The sequence below is a fragment of the Bactrocera latifrons genome, unplaced genomic scaffold (genome assembly GCF_001853355.1).
Source record: "Bactrocera latifrons isolate USDA-ARS-PBARC rearing strain unplaced genomic scaffold, ASM185335v1 scaffold_22, whole genome shotgun sequence".
NCBI lineage: Eukaryota > Metazoa > Arthropoda > Insecta > Diptera > Tephritidae > Bactrocera > Bactrocera latifrons.
In genome coordinates this window covers 498,846-517,782 of record NW_017535741.1, presented here as the reverse complement: position 1 = coordinate 517,782, position 18,937 = coordinate 498,846, and the positions used below count along the sequence as shown (strand labels likewise).

The following is an 18,937-nucleotide window of genomic DNA, read 5'->3' as shown; positions in this document are numbered from 1 at the left end:
AACATAGAAGAGACTCATTCTAAGAAAACTTATGACCTAGGGATCCCTTTATTAGTCGTATGTGTATAACATCAAAGTTACACTAGTAAGTTTGGAGAATCAGGGCCCAACATAGTCGAAATGGTTAAATCAAATTTTACCAATTACTTAACTTTGACATAAATATGTAAACACATAAGGGTAAATTTATAATTTTAGAACAAGTAATTCTAATATAATCTACACAAAGGAGCGTATTGGCTTAAAAAAAAATCGTTTAAAAATTATATGCAGTCAAAGTTATACATACATCAAATGTGCTGAACATTCACGCAAGGGATTTATACTATACATTATGTGTTGCTCATACGGCATGGTGGTCCTAGGCTACCTAAATATACGCATATCTATGTATGTGAAAATAAACAGCTTACTTGTGTGGGAAACTTAAGTGAGCATTTGCTCACCCTAATGTACATTTGTTTTTAAGTCATAAAGATTTCCATATTTAGATTTCAATTTTGTTTATCACACCATATCTTAAGAGAAGATAACGTTGCAAATTAATGGCGTAACCAGTTTGTTTGGAATTTTATCATCAAAACAAATAATAGTTGATAAATGTTTAGAGCATATTTCTTGGCACATTAATAGTTTCTTAGAATTTTGTTTAAGTATTTGTCTGTTTATTACCCATAATTTCGAAATTAAGTGTTCAATTTAGGGCTATTTGTACCTAGACGAAAAATGCTCTATTAGGATGATATGATTTTAAGTAGGAATATCATTTAAATTTTACGTTTATTGTAGTTCGAAAATTGTGTGGAAATTAAGAACTTTAAGTGATTAATTACATCCTATTCTTTAGTTGTACAATTTTGATGCTAGGCTCAGTAAACCCACCTTGCCTTCGGAGTGGATTGTCCCTTTTCTAAACGAAGTTTTGGAGCAGTGGATGTACTGTTAATTTAATGGCAACAACATATGTTTGACGAACTCTACTACAATTCAACTCTACATTCAAAGTATCAGTGCCAGTTTGTTGAGATTTCCACATTATTGCTATATACTTCTAATATACAAGAACGACGTAACTAGCATGCATGGTGTGTATTTGCATTTGGCCATATGTATGTAACTATGTAAACGTATAAGTAAGCGGTAAAGCACAATAATAAAGCCCAAATAATATTTTTGAACTGTTCTTTACTGATTAGAAGTGAACACGCAATTTCTAAAAAAAGCTACTCAAACGGGGAAGTACCTGGACATAATTAGTGTAGACATCAAGTTAGGTACAAAAGAAGAATTAAATATTTTTTAGCTATTTCTGTATTCTGTTATAAGCATTTTTTTTCCAAAAAAATATGTATATTAAAAAAAACTAAAATTCAGTTCACGAAAATCGTAGTGGTTGATAGGAAAAGACAAGAAACAGTTAACAGTTAACAATTCAAATTTTAAATTCTAACTGCTTTCGATTGATTTTTGGTCATACTCCTATGTCTCCATGACTTCTAGCCAAAGTGGTGTACCATTTTATGGATTTTCTATTGTTACAACTCTTTTAATATCTGTCCATAAATTTTCGATTTGATTCAGGACCACTGCCTGCGTTGGCCAGGACAATACGTCCATCTTTTCTGATGCAAACCCCTCGTTATCCTACTGAGAGTATTTCCCAGCTGGCAAATGGCAACAAAACATCCTTCAGTAGGTTTACATATACTGTTCGATCCATGATGCCATTGATCAAAAGTATAGCACCGGCTTAACACGTTGACCGTTGGGTCACGCCGTCTTTAATTCAGAATTTTTTTTATTTTTAAATAAAATAAAAAATAATCAAAACAAATTTTTAAATATATTTTTTAATAATTGTGAGTTTTTTTTAAACATTTTAAACAAAGTGGTGGTTTATTTTCATAAAATTGCTAGAACGTTGTAACTTTTTTAGTTCTCTTTTCAGCAAAAATTTTGCCTCGTTGAGCTGATAGTGTTCTATATAATAACACACGGCATCATTTCTGGGACTGTCTTGCGGTTCCAGGATATTTCTGAAGAAAATGTATAGTTCTTCTGGGTGCTTGCGGTTCTGTAGGCATTTCATCCAGGAGGCAATCTATAATAAGTTGTTGCAAGTTCAAACAGCTATGCAAGAGCAAAGCGAGAATGCTGTTTGCAACGTGCTCTACCGCTTCAATCATTTTGTTTTCTTACATTCTGTGCTTCAATTGCCGTTTATTTTAAAAGCACGCGTGTATTCTGAAAATCAATCAATCAAAAGAACAACTAGAAGAAAGCTCCCTTCTCTCAACGCTCTAACTCTGCCATAATGTCGCGTTGCGCTTTGCGTCTGGCTTCGCATTTTTACATCTCCCTTAGCTAGTAACCGTTCTAGGAGTCGCCAGATGAAACTGACTACTAAAAACTGCACCGTCCTCAACGTGTTAATGATACGAAAAGCAAACCCACACCATAAAGCTTAGACCACCATGTTTAAAAGTTTTGGTAGTGTACCTGGAATGATATATTGCTTTTGGAATCCCGTTTCTTAAAAAATAAGAAATTTTGTTTTCATTAGCTCAAATCATATTCCCGCCAGTTTACAGATGACCAAATGCAATGTTCTTTTGATAATTTTATTCTTGCAGCCACATAATCTGCAGATACATAATCTTTGTTAAAGTGTTTCAAGTTTAAACAAATTTTTAGGATGCTTAGGGCGGCTTTTGGCCTCATCGTTTAGTCTTTCTGTTCTCTAATATTGATTTTTTTATATTTTTCCCCACAATTCTTCGCTTTATCATTCTATTTTGTACCATTCAGTTATCATTGGGGAAATGTATATCCTTATAGCTTCGATTCCGTCTAAGTTCTGTCTTATCGTCATACCTTCACTATGAATTTATACTTCTCGATAGAATAAAATCTTCTTCTACCCAATAAAAAGGAAAGAACACTTTAAGTATAGTATCTTATAGGAACCTCTATCGACAAACACTGCTATTTTAATGAACAGCTGATTTGAAATGTCTACTTCTTCATCTTTACTAACGTAGAAACCGATTGCGCGGTTATGACCGAGTTGACAACCCTCCGCCTGTCGTTTCTTTGTTTCGCTATTTGGCGCCAATTCGAGATACCACTTGCACCCAGGTCCTTCTCTATCTGATCGCTGCAACGGAGTTGAGGTCTTCCTCTGCTTCCACCGGCGGGCACTGAATCGAAAGGTCTATTCTTACAAAATAATCAAACTGGTTGATTTGGCAGGTCGGTATAAGTTAGGAAGATATTTAAATAGAATAACCTGTTGCATTGCTATTTTCATGAACTATATATGTGAAGTTATGCAACTGTGTTTTTATATATCTATAAAAAAACGATGAATTACAAAAAATTGAGCCCTTCTCTCAGCTCATGTCTGTGTTGAAGCTTATCCGTTTATCTGTAGTATATACTTACTTAGGCATTTCAATTGTTAAAAATATTTAATTTTCTGGGAACGTCAGAGTTACAACTAAATAACGAGCACAGATGTTAAACATATGATGATTTTTTTAATAATAACTAAGGCGAACATATACTTACATACAAGTATATAGTTTGAAGCACATATAACTTTGGATACTGACGTTGAATACACACACATAAAATTAATAAATTGTAACGATGTTTTCATTTTAAGTAAAAATTACCTATTATTGGTTAGATTCAAAGTGAGGGGCAGAGATTATTAACGCTATGTGGTCGCGTTTAGCATACATCATATAAACCTGATAGAAAAATATTAGAATCCATGGAAATACCGCGAAAATGTAGAATATGTCCATTTTTTAGATTTTTACTACGGTATTATTTAAAAATGATGAAAAAGAGCTCAATTTGAGAATAAACCAATCACTACTTTCAAAGAGATATTGGCAGTTACAATTTGAAGATAAATCGGCTGAATGCACGACCGCTCCTTATCAGAATGTTTTAATCATCATTAAGAATTGGATTGGTGAACTTGTCCAAAAAAAGGTATATCTCAGTGGACATGTGTTCTGAAATAACTGTGTCGTCAAAGTTGAAACAAGACATTCTGAAAAAGGATTTTCGAAACATATGCCTTTAAAGAAAGGTTTTTAGCACAGTCGAATATATATGAGTTTGACAACCATCTCAGAAAAAGTATTGCGTTAATGATAACACACTGGAAATCAAACAAACAAATGTGCTTTATCGATAAATTTTTAAGTCAATGTGATATCAGTAAACATTTTCCATATAAGGACTTGATTTTGATCGGTCGCTTTGTATAGAAGCTACATATATACACATATGTCATAGTCTTTCGATCTGAAAAATTAATTTGGAGAATCTAATATTGCTTTGCCCAATATTCTGTGGCAAATTCGGTGAGGATATTTTCTCAAATAAAATCGCTTATCATATAATAATTTGATTTTCATCGGTCAGTTTAAAAGTTATGACAGCTATATTTTCTGTAAAAGTTCGCAATAGGAACAATCGTCGTTGAATAGTTTTGGTCCAACTTGAACAATTTTTGATCACATGGTAGCACGGCTCAAAGGCACACTTCGTTCAAAGTTTTATCACGGTATATTAAATGGTTGTTGATTTGTATAATGGAAAGTAAAATAATCAGAATGAATTTAAAATTTTGTTATTTGGGAAGTAGGTGTGGTTGCAAAGGAAACTAATCTTTGGAAAATAATCTTACGTACCTAATTTGGTTGATATTGGTCGGTATGACCTGAGATATGTAATTTCATCTAAATATGGGTGTGGTAAACCTACATTTTGGTGTGAAAACTAAGGGGTATATTCGCTTATACATATATACATACAGACTAGCATGCCAAAATAAATTCAAGTTGTCATGCTGTTCATTTAGATATAGCATACTCTATATTGCCTACGACGTTTCCTGATGCGTGTAGAATACTTTTATATTTCTTTCAGGACAGTGGCGTACGCAAAGAAGTATTTAAAAGGGTTGTAAGTTGTATCCTTCCACTTGTTATTGATAAAAAGTCAATAATATTATCGCCGATCCTTAATGATTCTTAAACCACTATTAAGAAGATTAGATGATAGATTTCTTCAACATTGTAATATTGTATAAACATCAAAATCTTCTATCGCCAAAGATTTCAAACCTAGGTTCAAACAATTGAAACAACAACAATTGAAAACACTAGGAGAAGTTTTGAAAAACAGTGGCCAAACGACGTCACAGTTACGGAAGAGTTTGAAGCTGAAGTTTTTTCTCTATGCTAATCCTCTGTAATTGATAAAATATAGAAAATAATTGAGGTTTTGCACTGTAACCTATGGTCTATTGTGCCCCTCTTATATCACATATGGGCACAAAGGTCCAGCACACAAGTATGCTTCTATACATTAAAATAAAAACAGATGCAACAGAATAAAAAATTCATTGAAACCCTAAAAATGTGTGACAAACAGTTATACCAAACTCTGTATCTCTACTGGAATCAGTAGATATCAGAGGTATTGATGCTTCGAGCAAAGAAATTTAGAACCTTATGGCTTTACAGCTTGGAAGATCGGATTAACCTTTGAAAAAAGTTTGTTTCAGTTTCAGTTGAAAAGTAAATATAATTTAATGGATAATTGACGTAGTGCATTATAATAAACACTGAAAAGGGCACAATAGACCAAAGGTCGCAGTGCATTCCTCATCATTATCAACACTGAAAAAAACACGCTGGTTTTTAACTTTTTCACCTCTTTTTTAACATGATGCAAAGTTTGATCGGAAATCCCCTTAAATTTATTTCTATGTACGCGGCTGGTTTAGGATATAAAACGTCGAAATTGCTCTAAAAAGTCAAGGTCGTGATAAGAGGTTTTTCGGGAAGTCAATCACTTTCTTGAAGTCACATATTGCTTGTGACGGCATTCAAGTTCAGTTATTTCACATTCATGTTCCAACTTGCCACACATTCCAGACTAAGAAATCCATCGAGTATTGGATCAGATTCGAAGGGATCGAATAAATATGCGTATAACAAGCGCGTCATCGCGTTCATACTTGAAATGCATACATATGAATTTATGCTAATACATTTTTAAGTTTTGCAAAATAAATAAACAAAAAATACGAATTAAATGGTTTTCGTAGCGTGAACTAAAGATTGTTGTGGCGCGATTTTGACGGTGAATACGTGGTGAGAAAAAACAACAAAACACATTTTTTGCGATAAGATAAGGTTGAGTAAATATTTATGTAGAATTGTGTATGTGCGTACACATATATGTGACAGAATGTTACAATATTCGCACATCACACCACTCACCAAGCACGACAGGTGGAGGAATCACTTGAATTCTATATACAAACGTACATGCATTATTTGTAATTGATTTATTTTATTAGTCTGCCTTTTTATTGCTGTTGTTTTGTATTATTTTGTTAGCGCGCTATTAAGCTTTCCTGTTGAATTATTGTTATGAATGTGAATATAGAGCGAATGTAGATATATACATATGTACATATGTAAATGGGAGCTGCACATGTGTTACCTAGGTATAAGTTTAAACACTTAAACGTGTTATTGCAGTCAACCGATGTAATTTTCAATAGTAAATATATTCGTGTTATGCATATGTGCCTGTTGGTATGCCAGTATCTACTTATGTAAGTACAGTATACCTACGTATAATATATGTATAGCAAATAAATCCTTATGAAGCACACATTAGTTTATAAATACATATGTAAAGGGGGTCTTAATGTAAACCTGGATTCTCATATGCAACATATTCTCATAAAATGCAACCGTCGCTCACAGAATTCTTAAAAATGTATAATATTTACGGTCTCGACGCCGTCAACTTAATAATATTGCCAATTCATATCACTTCCGACAATGTTTATTTCTCGCTATGATGACATTGTCTAGAGAGTTCTTAGGGTTATTTTGTTCTAAAATTACAACTGTTATTATTGTATTGCGGATCTAAAACGTAATCGTAAAGCGTTTATCGATTACCTCGCCGCAGCCGCAGGTTCTTACGTTCAAATGAGAATGACGCCGCGTTGATTATGAGAACAATTAGATAGTCTGCTCTCGTAAAAACGCTTAGAAGAAAATTTATTGTAGCTTGAAACGTTTATGTTATAAATATTCTTAAGCGTAAGATTTATTTGAAATATACGCCGTCTCTTAACTATTTAACCGAGTATTCCCCTCACCTGAGTCGGAGAGATAGTTTATAGTTCACTATAATTATCACTCGTAAGTCAACACTGAACTTCAGTATTGCTAATGACGACAGGTTAATTATAAAAGCCATTAGACACATGCTTTCTAAATATAGATATTGACACATTATAATTAGAAATATTGAAAATAAAATCGAACGTTCACTTTGACCTTCGATTAATTCAATTCGAACAAAACAAAGTGTAAACTGATAACAATTAAGGGCTGATAATAGTTAGATTAGAAAGTGTATAGAAATTGAGTAAATAAAAACAATAAAGTAAATTATTTGAGAATTAATGAGATTTGGCAAGTTTGTTGGGGAAGGCCCCACAATATTGAGGATGTTTACAATAATACATACATATATAGAATTACTTATGGTACTCTCGCTAGAGATTAGTTCACCAGGACCACACAATAATTTCGATTTATGTAACAGTGTGAACATTGGAACCGTCGTGGGATAAGCACACCCACCAGTGTATAACAGAACCAATTTAATTCAAATTCGATTCAACGCATTCTTATAATTTCATTGTTTTTTCGTAAAATTTCATAAAGCTAGGAATTGGCCCACACTTCCGCCAAGACTCCCGAAAGACGAAAAAGAGTTTGACACAGGAATTTTATCCGCAAACCACTGCAGAATCGCAAGAAAATCAATCCATTTCTAAAAAGGAAAGTTACTGGTAATGGAACGTAGGTTACTTACGCCAATGTTATGCGAAAACGGTCGTAATCGAGTTGAGAGTCGGGGTAACCGATGGAAGAGACAGGATTGACCGTCCGGAAGGTTTTGCTAAATATTTGGAGAGAATGCGAAGCTCGTAATTTTGATTTGTACTGTCAACAGACAGTCTGAGCAAAACAAAAATCGGCCAGCTTCGGGTAGGTAGTGTGTTTAGCTAGTATAACTTTCTGGAAGCCCCGGGAGCTTGGTTAGGTTATTCTTATTGTCCCGATTTTCTACCAAGTGATTATTACCTGTCTACGGCAAACGAAAAATCATCTGAAAAGAAGTTTGTAAAAATGAGCTGTCCCAGTTTTTGCCAATAGGCACGAGGGCAAATGGTATATGACCAAAATGGAACTACATATGGAAAATAAATCCTTCAGTTTAATTGAAAAATAATGGCTCTATTTTTACCATATATTTCTGACATAAATCAGCATAGTTAAGTTTATGTACTTATGTATAAATATTCGTGGGAAATGCTTAATGCCAAGTCGTGACCTGTTGCATCTATCAGTCGAAGGCGGAGGTGATGACTTTCGCTTTCATCTACCTAAGCAGAGTTTACATCTTTATATACATATGTATGTACACACATTCTATCTTCAAACTGGAAGCTTGAGACAGTCAGGTCGCTGACTGATAACAGCCTTAATGTAGGTCCAAATCTAGACGATTTATATTTCTTCATATATAACAACCTTAATAACTATATTTGTACAGCAGTAAGCATCTTTAGAGATTCGATGTACCGGAACTCTAGAACTGTGGATTAACTCGAAATACACTTGCAGCCATTGACACCCTAATGCAAAAAATACGCACGCGTTCAAAATGTCTACTTTAGAAATCAAAACAAATAAAAATAAATAATTCCGAGCTTAATTTAATATTGTGGCGGACTTTGACCTTACAATAAATAAATAAGTACGTATGCACGTATGTACATACATATGTGATTTGTGCCGCAGACAAAAGTCGCAATACTTCAGCCGTCTGCGGTCGTATTTATTATTGTTATTGTTGTTGTACTCAATTGAAGGTTGGGAAGTCTGGTTTTCGGGAATCTCTTCTTAGTGGCGAACACTTTATTTTTAACTGACACTACGTACTTATTTACAACGCGAAGCTGCTTTACATACATACAAACATTGACATCGAAGATTTATTTGCAAGTGGACGAATGAAAAATGTGCAATTATATATTTACATAAATGTGGATGCATTTGTGTGTGTAGGTATTTTGGTACTTCATTGAGAGTAATGACACAGGACTCCTGCCTTTACACCCAACCAAACGTCATTTTTGTGAACTCCCACTCACCTCTTTTCATTGACCGTCGGCTTGTCGGGTGGGTCGACATTTTTGCCAAAAACCGATATGTAGAATACCATTTCAGCACACGCTCACGTTGCTCGCGTCTCTTCCGTTATTACAGTGGGTGATTTCAAGCTGATTGTTGTTGTTTTAACTTTTGTTTTAAGTACTTATTTTTCTGTTGCAATTTTTGCTTTACAGTTGTTCTTGTGTTTAACTTTTGTTATTTTGGTTTTGCAAACGTATGTGAGAGATTATTTCAACTTCAGTTTGGTTTCAGTAATTTTTTTTTTGTTTTTTGCTGAGTCGTGGGTTTCAGCGCAGCTGTGTCTGGTCTCAGCCTTGTTTGTATGTGTGTATTTATTAAATAAGCGCACTATCGTACATTTGTGTGCAAAAGAAATGTTGAATTTATGATAATAAGGTATTTTTGTGGCGTCAATATTTTTTTGTGAACAATTTTTTGCGTTCTATGTACAATTGATATGTTTTTGTTTGTTTTATTTCGTAATTTTGAGCACAGATTCGTAGCATTTGGGGTTCACTGCGGCGATAAATGTGAGCAAATCAAAATTGCTTTTTTGACGGGAACAGCCGAGCTAAGCACGACTTACATGTGTGCTTGCGATGCTTATGTATGTACGTACATACGTACATACATACACTTGCATGTTTCTGCTTAAAAATATTTGTACTTTTTTGCTTGTGTACACTTTCGAAATTTCGTTGTTGTTGCTGATTGTGTACGCGAAATATAATTTTATTTATTTGGCTATTTATTTTTAATTTTTTTTTCAGCGAACAGTTGTTGTTGTAAATATTTTATTTGTAACAAAATTGCTTTATTTTTTACCCAGCATTCTTTTTACGAAACACGCACGCACATTCATACGTGCATACAAATTTTATTTATGTTTATGTGTGCTTGCATTGCTTTTGTTATACACGCATGCACATACATACTTGTGTATTCGCACAATTCCGCGCTGTGAGCCGTTTGTTGTTGTTTTTTCTACTGCTTTAGTTTTTTACCAGGCACTTTTGTTAATGTGCCTCTGTGTTATGTTGTTGGTATCAGCGCCGCGTACACTCTCCGCCACGCGTTGGGAGCCCGGGTTGTCGCGTTATTATCTAGACGTATCTAAGATATGTTTAGCGTTTCGGTTGAGCGGGAGCATGGCCAATACACAGTCGTTACGTTCGCGACTGCTGGCTGCTTATAAAAAGAGCCGTGACGTCAAGGTAAAAAATATATAAATGTATTGGTATTCCGTTCACACAGGTGCGCTTATGTACTACACACATGCATAAACATACAAATAAAGAGGGATTTACATTCCCACATTAATTTTATTAACTACAGCACACACACGTGCGTAGCTGGTTTGACTCTTGGCGTTTCGATTTTCGGCTTGATATTTTCGAATATTTGCAATTTAGTTGTTAGCTCATGTTATCACTTAAAAATAATACATCAATTGGTTTCCGATTTATTTCCTTCTCACTCACGCTCACAGTTAAACCGCACGCGCAACTTTTCCAACGACGGCGCTGGACGGTATTCGCAGCAATGGAACTCACCGTTACGATTGAAGTTCGTCAACTGATTTTCGTTGTGGAGATTCGGTGTTCGCGGCACCGTATGCGCACACAGTGCGATTTTTTTTTCTCACCGCTTTGCTGATTGTAGATGAATATGCGATAATTGTGTTATAGCTTTGTTGCTTGTTGTTTTATTTTTGCGCTGGTGTTATTTTCATTTCTCTTGGGTTTGGTGTTGACGGTTATGAATTTCGCACTGAAGCTAACTCGGTGTCTGGTTATGGTCTGACTTGAAGTAATGCTTATACAAGGTGGCTCATTAGGTAGCTTATGGTAAAATATATAAGTAATCCATTATGCTTACGGCCTCGAATGTAGTTTGAAATCATTATATATTTGGAATGTTATGGCTGTTAATCCAATCGGGAATGATACAAACCTTTGAACACATTCTTCAAATAATATTGAGAGGTAACCACTATCAAACATTCGTCCAACTGATTCATATATCTCCCGAGTTTCATATCAGTTTCATAATATTTTACTTCTAAAACATGGTTTAACTGTATGACTTCTACTTTAGTTTGGTGACCATATTGCACAAATATTGCATGTATGTATGTTTAATTGTAAGCGTTCTTTAAGTACTTTTGATTGATATCAATGTTTAATTTTATAGAACGTTTTAGTAATAACTCGATTCGTTTAATGTAAACCTTTTTAAATTACTTTAGTTTGTTGTCTATTTTGTAATATGTATGTCGTTTAAATTATAAAGTCTATATAATTTGTTTTAGCAGGCGGCAACAATTTTCAGAAATATTTTGTACCATGAAGCTTTTTAAATTAATTTCCTTTGTGATAGTTCCTTATAATTTTTGTTATTTGTTTTTGCGGGTGGCAACCCTTCTCAAAAATATTTTTAACCGCAATCCTTTTGAAACTGTTGTAATTTGATATTCATATGTATAATCTAATTCGTGGGGCGTGTTTCGAAGACCAGAAAGAGAGTCTCAAACTCTCGAATCATTGAAAAAGATCGATCAAAATTTAAACACCAAATGTCAATTTGCATCCATTTGGCAGATTAACAGCGCCTTCATCTTAATTGGTTATACAATGTTAGTTGATAATGATTCAGAGCACCAAGTTGTATTTTGAAACCCTGTTCTGAAGTAAACCGTATTACAGTGAGGGCATCTTACAACAGCCGGAAAAATTAGTAATTAGAAGAGGCAAGGTCTGCGCTATAAGCAGGCGAGACAAATCTTCCCAGCCGCTGTTTTTCAAATAGTACTTACCTAGTCTTACAGCATGGACGTTGTCATAACAGAAATTCTTGGAATTCTGCGAACATCGTTCGCTTCAATTTGATGCGTTGTGGTCGGTAGAGTTCTTCTTTCAGGCTTTCACTGTGTACTAGAAGCTGATAATACACACGTCCTCTTGATTTCATCAAGTACAGAGCATTACCTTTTCGTCATTAATATTCGTCTTTGCCATTAATTTGGATATAATATAATTTGCGTTACGGGTTGTATTATGTTTCACCACCAGTTACAATCCGTTATAAAAACGACTATTTTTAAGCGTTCAAGAGGCATTTCTGACATGCAAAGTCGTCTTAAAACGCCTCTGGGCTTAAATTCATATAGCACTCAATATCCTTTAATTTGAATGGTTTATTTTAAACGTATCGAAATTACTACTTGAGTGACTTCAAAAGTCTGCGAGCTCTGCTTTTATTGGCAACAATTTTCATCAATGCTTCCAGTTCCTCACCTTCAAAGTTTTCTGTTCTCGTAGGACGTTCTTCGTCTTTCTAGCCAAAATCACCACTTTTATACCATGCAAATTTCTTTTGGCATTCGCCTAGAGTATGTTCGTCATAAACCGACTAAACGATGACTTTCGGATGAGCTTTTCTTCATATTAATGAAATGAAGACGAGTTTCTCGCAAAAACACTCATCCGGGCACAAAGTTTGTTATATTATATTTGAATGAAAAAAATTGGAACAATGGAATAGAAAACAAAAACCAATTTTAGTCATCACAAATCGTATTATTGTTGTCCAAAAAATTTCTATTAAGATCTAGACACTGTTGCATGCGCTTAAAGCAACTTTTTCCACTCTGATTGAGGTATCCCCAAAACATGCCTTCTGAACACATTAACCGTTTGTTTATCTTTTACGTTTGGAAATATACAAGAAGTCATTCGGTCCCAAGTCGGGATTATATAGTGATGACTCCTAAAATTGATGTTTTAAGTACTCAGAAATGCAATTGTTTCAGTCGATGTATGAGAGTTCGCATTGTAGTGGTGTAGAGTGATAAGTCTTCGGGAGTTTACTGACTTCTTGAAGGACAACTGGCAGAGAGACGATCGTGTATCACTCGGAATATACTGTTTTGCGTTATTCTCGTGGTATCCAGACAAAACATATATTTAGATGACTAGTGGAGCTTTTAATAATATATGCTGTGGAGGGCCTACAAGTTTCAAGCCCTCTTCAAAAAACTGAATCAAAGCGCATGTTTGCCAACATCTGATCGAATTCTAGTGGTAGTGCACACTTCTAACTATACTAGAAGAAAATTTAACAAAAATATTGTCACAGAGGTTAATGACACACCCTTTATAAGAATACGTAAATACAACACATCAACTATATCCCTATGTACTCGTGTATTGGTGGAGAAACTGGCAGGTATTTTACCATTCTCTTGCGCATTGCGCTCACCAAGCGGTTCGGGTATTTGGCTAACAGGCGATCGATGCTCATTAAGATCGTGAAACCAGTTTTTGAAGCTGCTTGGCTTGGCGGAGGCAATTTACTATGTACTACAAACAATCACAAGCATTAGTCTGAATATGGATGTACATAAGCACATATGTGTGTGTATAATATGAATTTTATGAGTGAATGGTGACTGTCACCGCATAGAACCATTTTTCCTGCGATGAAAAAAAATCCAAACTGGTTCGGTATCGTTATCAATTAAGCACGTTAGAATTTCAAAAATTTTAGTTTAGTTGTTCTGTCACTTTTTTCAAAATTTTGTGATAGTGATTAACGATTTTACTGGTGCTGTCTCGCGATATTATAATAACAAACACAATTGCCAGCAATAACAATAAAGTTCCAGTTTCAGTCACATGTTGAACTCTCTTATACTCGTGACGCAAAAAACGCGCAAAATATGTAATCGTTCTAATCGTTGATTTGCATTGGAATTTGATAGTATAATTAACCCGATAAAATAAATTGTTATGCACTCAAGTTCTTGTTTCGTTTTATGAGAGTCATCAAGTGCACATGATTCAAAAATTTTGCCTTATAAACATTTATTAGTCCCTCCAGATGTTAAGGCAAATGCCTATTTTATAGCGATATTTAATGGAATTCACTTGCCAGCTATTTAACCTGAATTCATATAAATATTTCAGTACTCAATCCTACGAGTTTAATACCACCGTAGTTTTCGTTGCTCAGCAAACCCAAATTAATGTAAGTAAGTCGTTGTAATATTTTGTGGCATGGAACAGGAATTAAATTTCTCTTCTTTAGATCTGAAGCCAAATAGGCCCGCAGCTAATAAAAAATTATTGAGTTATTGAATGGCATGAGATAGTGGAAGCGGTTGCCTGTGAATAAGCAGTAAACAATTCCCACGACAGTCGGATCTTACGGCCTTATATTTGGACAAGGACTTTTAACTCATCAAATTTGCCCAATTTTTTGTGGAATACCTTTTGCCACTAAAACTTCAGATTTCTCGATTTCGTCACAATAATTTACGGTTGGAATGGACATTGAACCAACTCAGGGTGAGAGTGGAACTCACTAGAATACAACCCCAGAAGAAAACACGGGAGCTCGCTAATTTGAGAGAACTTACGTTTAACACAAACCCTAGTTTTGCCGGTTAAAGTTATTTCATGGAATTAGCTCTATGGTATTATATTAACAAGCTACACAATGGTTTAAGTTCGCATTAATTATAAATTCGCGACAAATCGATAAGGTCACTTCGTAGTTAGTACATTATAAGCAAACGGAAATTCCTACACAAATTAAAATAGATTTTTAATTACCTTCTTCGAAAATCATCCGTTTGATCTTGATATATATTGGCAGCGCTGCCATGATGCGATCGTACTTGTGGTAAGACATTATGCGAAAGTGATAATTCTATTGATTTTTCCAGATCCTGTCGGCTTCTACTTATTTGTTCACTAGACGGATGCATCGTATGAGAAGTTGGCCTTTATGTATATATAAATACATCTATACCACTCCTCAATAGATTATTGCTGGAATGAAAGTAATAACGTAATTTTAAACAAATTGTTTCACAAGTAGTAAAAAATAATATTATATTTTGCTAGATAGTTTTGTTTAATATAAGTAATCATTTAACTTCGGAATATGGTCTTGCAACTAATATGGATCTCATTTCTTTATTGTATAGTACATATGACAAATGTAAAAACACCAACCTCTAATTATTTTCTACAACTGAGATTAATTATTATTTGACGAGTTTCCTCGGTTGTTCTAGAAGATGCTTGAGTTTTGGAACAACACTTTTTCACTTATAGTACCTATCTACATTTTTTTTAAGATGATCCTCAGACATTTCAACTCTGGTTTCTGGTGCCGGGTTAACAAGAAAGTAATTAAGGTTAGATGATAATTTCTTTTTCAGGTGTTTATTTAAGTTACTTCCACAAACTTTGTCTAATATGATTGCATGGATAAATTCTGGAAGTACAAAAAGTCTATTCACTGTACCAATCCATATGGTAAAAATCTCGATCGCGCAAAGTCGTATAGACAACTTGATAAACTTTGAGAGACATGATTTGAAGTAAAAAATTCTAAATACTTGAAGCGATAAATTCAATTATCATTGTCATATTAAATAAATCTCGAATAGACATGGGTAAGTAATTTTTGAAAGCATAAGAATCATAATGGTATGAAACCTATTGAAAACGAAAGGTAAAATTGGTGAGGTCTGAGAAAACTTTCCATACTTATACCCCATCAGAAAGTAGAGATTTCAACAAACATAATTCTATTGACTTCAAAAAGTCTGATATTTCTACGTACGAATTTTTAATTGAAAACTAAGATTTTTCGATTTTAAGTCGAAATTAGGGTTTCTACATAATATTTTGAATAAAAAGTTACAGTTTAATTGGGACATGTTTACACCAAATTTCGCAAAAGAATTTTTTTGTACAAGATGGAAATAAAAACCCAAAAATCAGGATATTTAAATTTTTCACATAAATTTATAACTATCAAAAAATGGTGTTAAATAGGATTCTTAATCGAGACTATTTTAAACCCTTAAATATTCATTAAAACCCCTTCCGTCCCTCTTTCCGACCTTAGATCGTCGATAATTTTAATTTAGAATCAGCTGATGGCCTCGAGATAGTGCTGTTTTTTTTTCTCTTGTTTCCTGTATATTTATTGTACATGAAATAAAAATATATCTATCTATCTATCTATAATTTAGTTTTCTTTAATTTTTGTTATTTTATTCTTCGATTGTAATAGGCTTTCCTAATATGAATTTCTTTCACTTTTTACCATTTCAAAGGCTTCTGAACAAGTCCATGAATGTCTGCAAGTACTGCAAACAGGGAACCTTAGCAGTTTGATCATAACCAAAATAAACTGATATCTGGTAAAGAATGGCATTTACTTTTTGAAGATTATATCCTTCAAATGTAGGCCACGGCTTCATCTCAGATGGTCCGTTGAGTCCAATTTTCCATGACTCGTTCGAGCATTTTGACTGGTAACTGACGAATGGCACGCGTGATGTTTTGCTCCAAGGCCTGAACCGAAGACAGCATTCCTCAATATTATTTGAGACCCGGCATAAAACAACTACCCTTCAGAGGTGCATTTGTAATAGAAACAATATATACCTATACACTTTAAAATAAGTGAATAAGTAGGTGTTTAAGACTACAAACAGTAATCAACTTTGTTTTTTTTTATTTGAATTTCAAGGAAGATGCTGCATTATCAGATGAGGAGCGTGGATTGGTTAAAGGAATGAGTCTTTTGGCATAAATGTTAACCAAATTGCTTTTTCTGTAAAGCAGCGAAAAAAACAACAAAATTGTTTCCGAAAAGTTCAGATAACTATATTGTTACTAAGCGGAGTGGTCGTGCAGATACCATGGATGACAGGAGCAAACGGCGCATTCAGCAGCTACCAACTAATAGTCATAGGAGTTGCAAGCAAGTAAATGCGAGATTTGGTATAAATGTGACTAAACAACGTTCGTTCCAACGAATGCGATATTCGCCCTGGCCAACGCGGAACTTTTCTCTCGAAAACTCGTAACGTAGACTCATCAGAAGCATGCAATCGTCCATATCTCTACACCATATAGCAGGACGGGAATAATGAGTGACTTATAGAGTTTGGTTTTTGGTCGTCGTGAGAGGACTTTACTTTTCAATTGGCTACTCAGTCCAAAGGAGCACCTGTTGGCAAGAGTTATACTGCGTTGGATTTCGAGGCTGATATTGTTGTTGCTGTTAATGCTGGTTCAAAGATAGACGAAATAATCTACGACTTCGAAGTTGTGACTGTCAACAATGACGTGGGAGCCTATTTGCGAGTGCGACGACTTTTTGTTTGATGACAGGAAATATTGATTTGCTTCCTTATCTACTCTGTAGAAAGCAGAACTAACGGTGTGGATGATAAGGCCAATGATATCAATATGATTGAAATCTGCGAAGAGGTGGTGTGTGTCAATTCTCTTTTCGCGGACATTTCCCAAAATTTGGCGTATGGCGAATATCTAGCTACTTGTTGATTTTTCAGGCCTAAATCCACTCTTATAAGGTGCAATCAGTTTGTTGACGGTGGGCTTTTATCTTTCACACAATACGCTCGATAGAACCTTATATGCAATATTTATTAGACTTCTTTGATTGTTCCTTTTAAAAATAATTAAAGTTGAAGTATTGCACATGTAATTATTTGATCGGAGTATAAATAAATTTGATAACGTAACTGGCCAAAGATTAGCATATAATAGAAGCCGCTTTTCTTGCTCTTTCCAGCCATGAGGTTCGAATTAAGTTTACTTAACAAGATGAATGATATTTTATGATCAGTTTGTATAATAGCTCAATGCTAAAGGGCTTTCGAGGTTTCCTACTTTTTTTAAGGAAAAACACTGAAACTTCAAATTTAATCGGTAATGTTCATTCGAAAGAATATTTTTTAGCATTTATTTTTTGACATCCGCATAGACTTTAGACTTTACATATTCCCACAACAGGAAGAAGTCTAACGGTGTGTTATCACATGATCTTGGTAGCCAATCGACTGGCCCTAAACGTGAACTTTGTCGGTTACGTTTTCACCGAAGAAATATGGTTCGATGATTCCACTGGCCCTTTGAGCCCATCTCTGGCTCATGGCTTTTCAAGCTGTATTTTGTACGCTTTCAATTAAAGATCTCGACGTAGAATGCGCCAAGTTGTTTCATACGTCAGTCCATTTGCTGCGAACGGCGCCGAATCGCCTCTTCACGGTCTTCGTGTACACTCTCAGCTACGTGCGAAACAGATTGTTTACAGAATTTGAATTTTCGTTAGAAAATTGAACGACTTGGGATCGTTGTTCATAAGTATTCCATATATTTCCATGACGAAATGCGAAACAATACTGAATAAAGATAACATGACAGCTTGACACCACTCGCACGTGATCTGTCAAAAAGAGCTGCTGAAAAAAGTACCGCTACTTAGATCACCCGTTATAATAGACCGATCTGAATAGTTTATTCGGAGGTTGTTACCAATAATTTTTGCTGAATTCCATGAAGATATTTTGGCAAATAAGAAAGATTTTCTTATAAGACCTTTATTTTGATGAAATTGTTTGTATGGCAGCCAAAAATATTCTATAGTAGCCTGATATCGGCGGTTTCGACAAATAAGCATATCCATGGGAAGCAGAGGACTTGTGCAAATTTCAGACAGATATCTCTGAAGTTGAAATAGTCCGCCGATACACAGTCAGACAGACGTAAATGGATAAATCGACTCAACTGTCACGCTTTGTA

At 34.6% G+C, this 18,937-nt stretch overlaps 1 protein-coding gene across 3 annotated transcripts in view; it reads right to left on the bottom strand.

The window, feature by feature from the left end:
• LOC108968537 (mitogen-activated protein kinase kinase kinase 13-B) overlaps nt 1–18,937 on the bottom strand; it is a 29,650-nt gene that overhangs the window by 8,356 nt on the left and 2,357 nt on the right. Inside the window, exon 2 of one of the 3 annotated variants that reach the window (XM_018932629.1) lies at nt 14,918–15,136. In XM_018932629.1, the coding sequence (XP_018788174.1) occupies nt 14,918–15,072 (155 nt within the window). In that variant the 5' untranslated portion in view covers nt 15,073–15,136. Of the gene's footprint in view, nt 1–9,280; nt 9,961–10,237; nt 10,924–14,917; nt 15,137–18,937 lie in introns of those variants that run through there. The other 2 variants (XM_018932631.1, XM_018932630.1) reach the window with 2 other exon arrangements.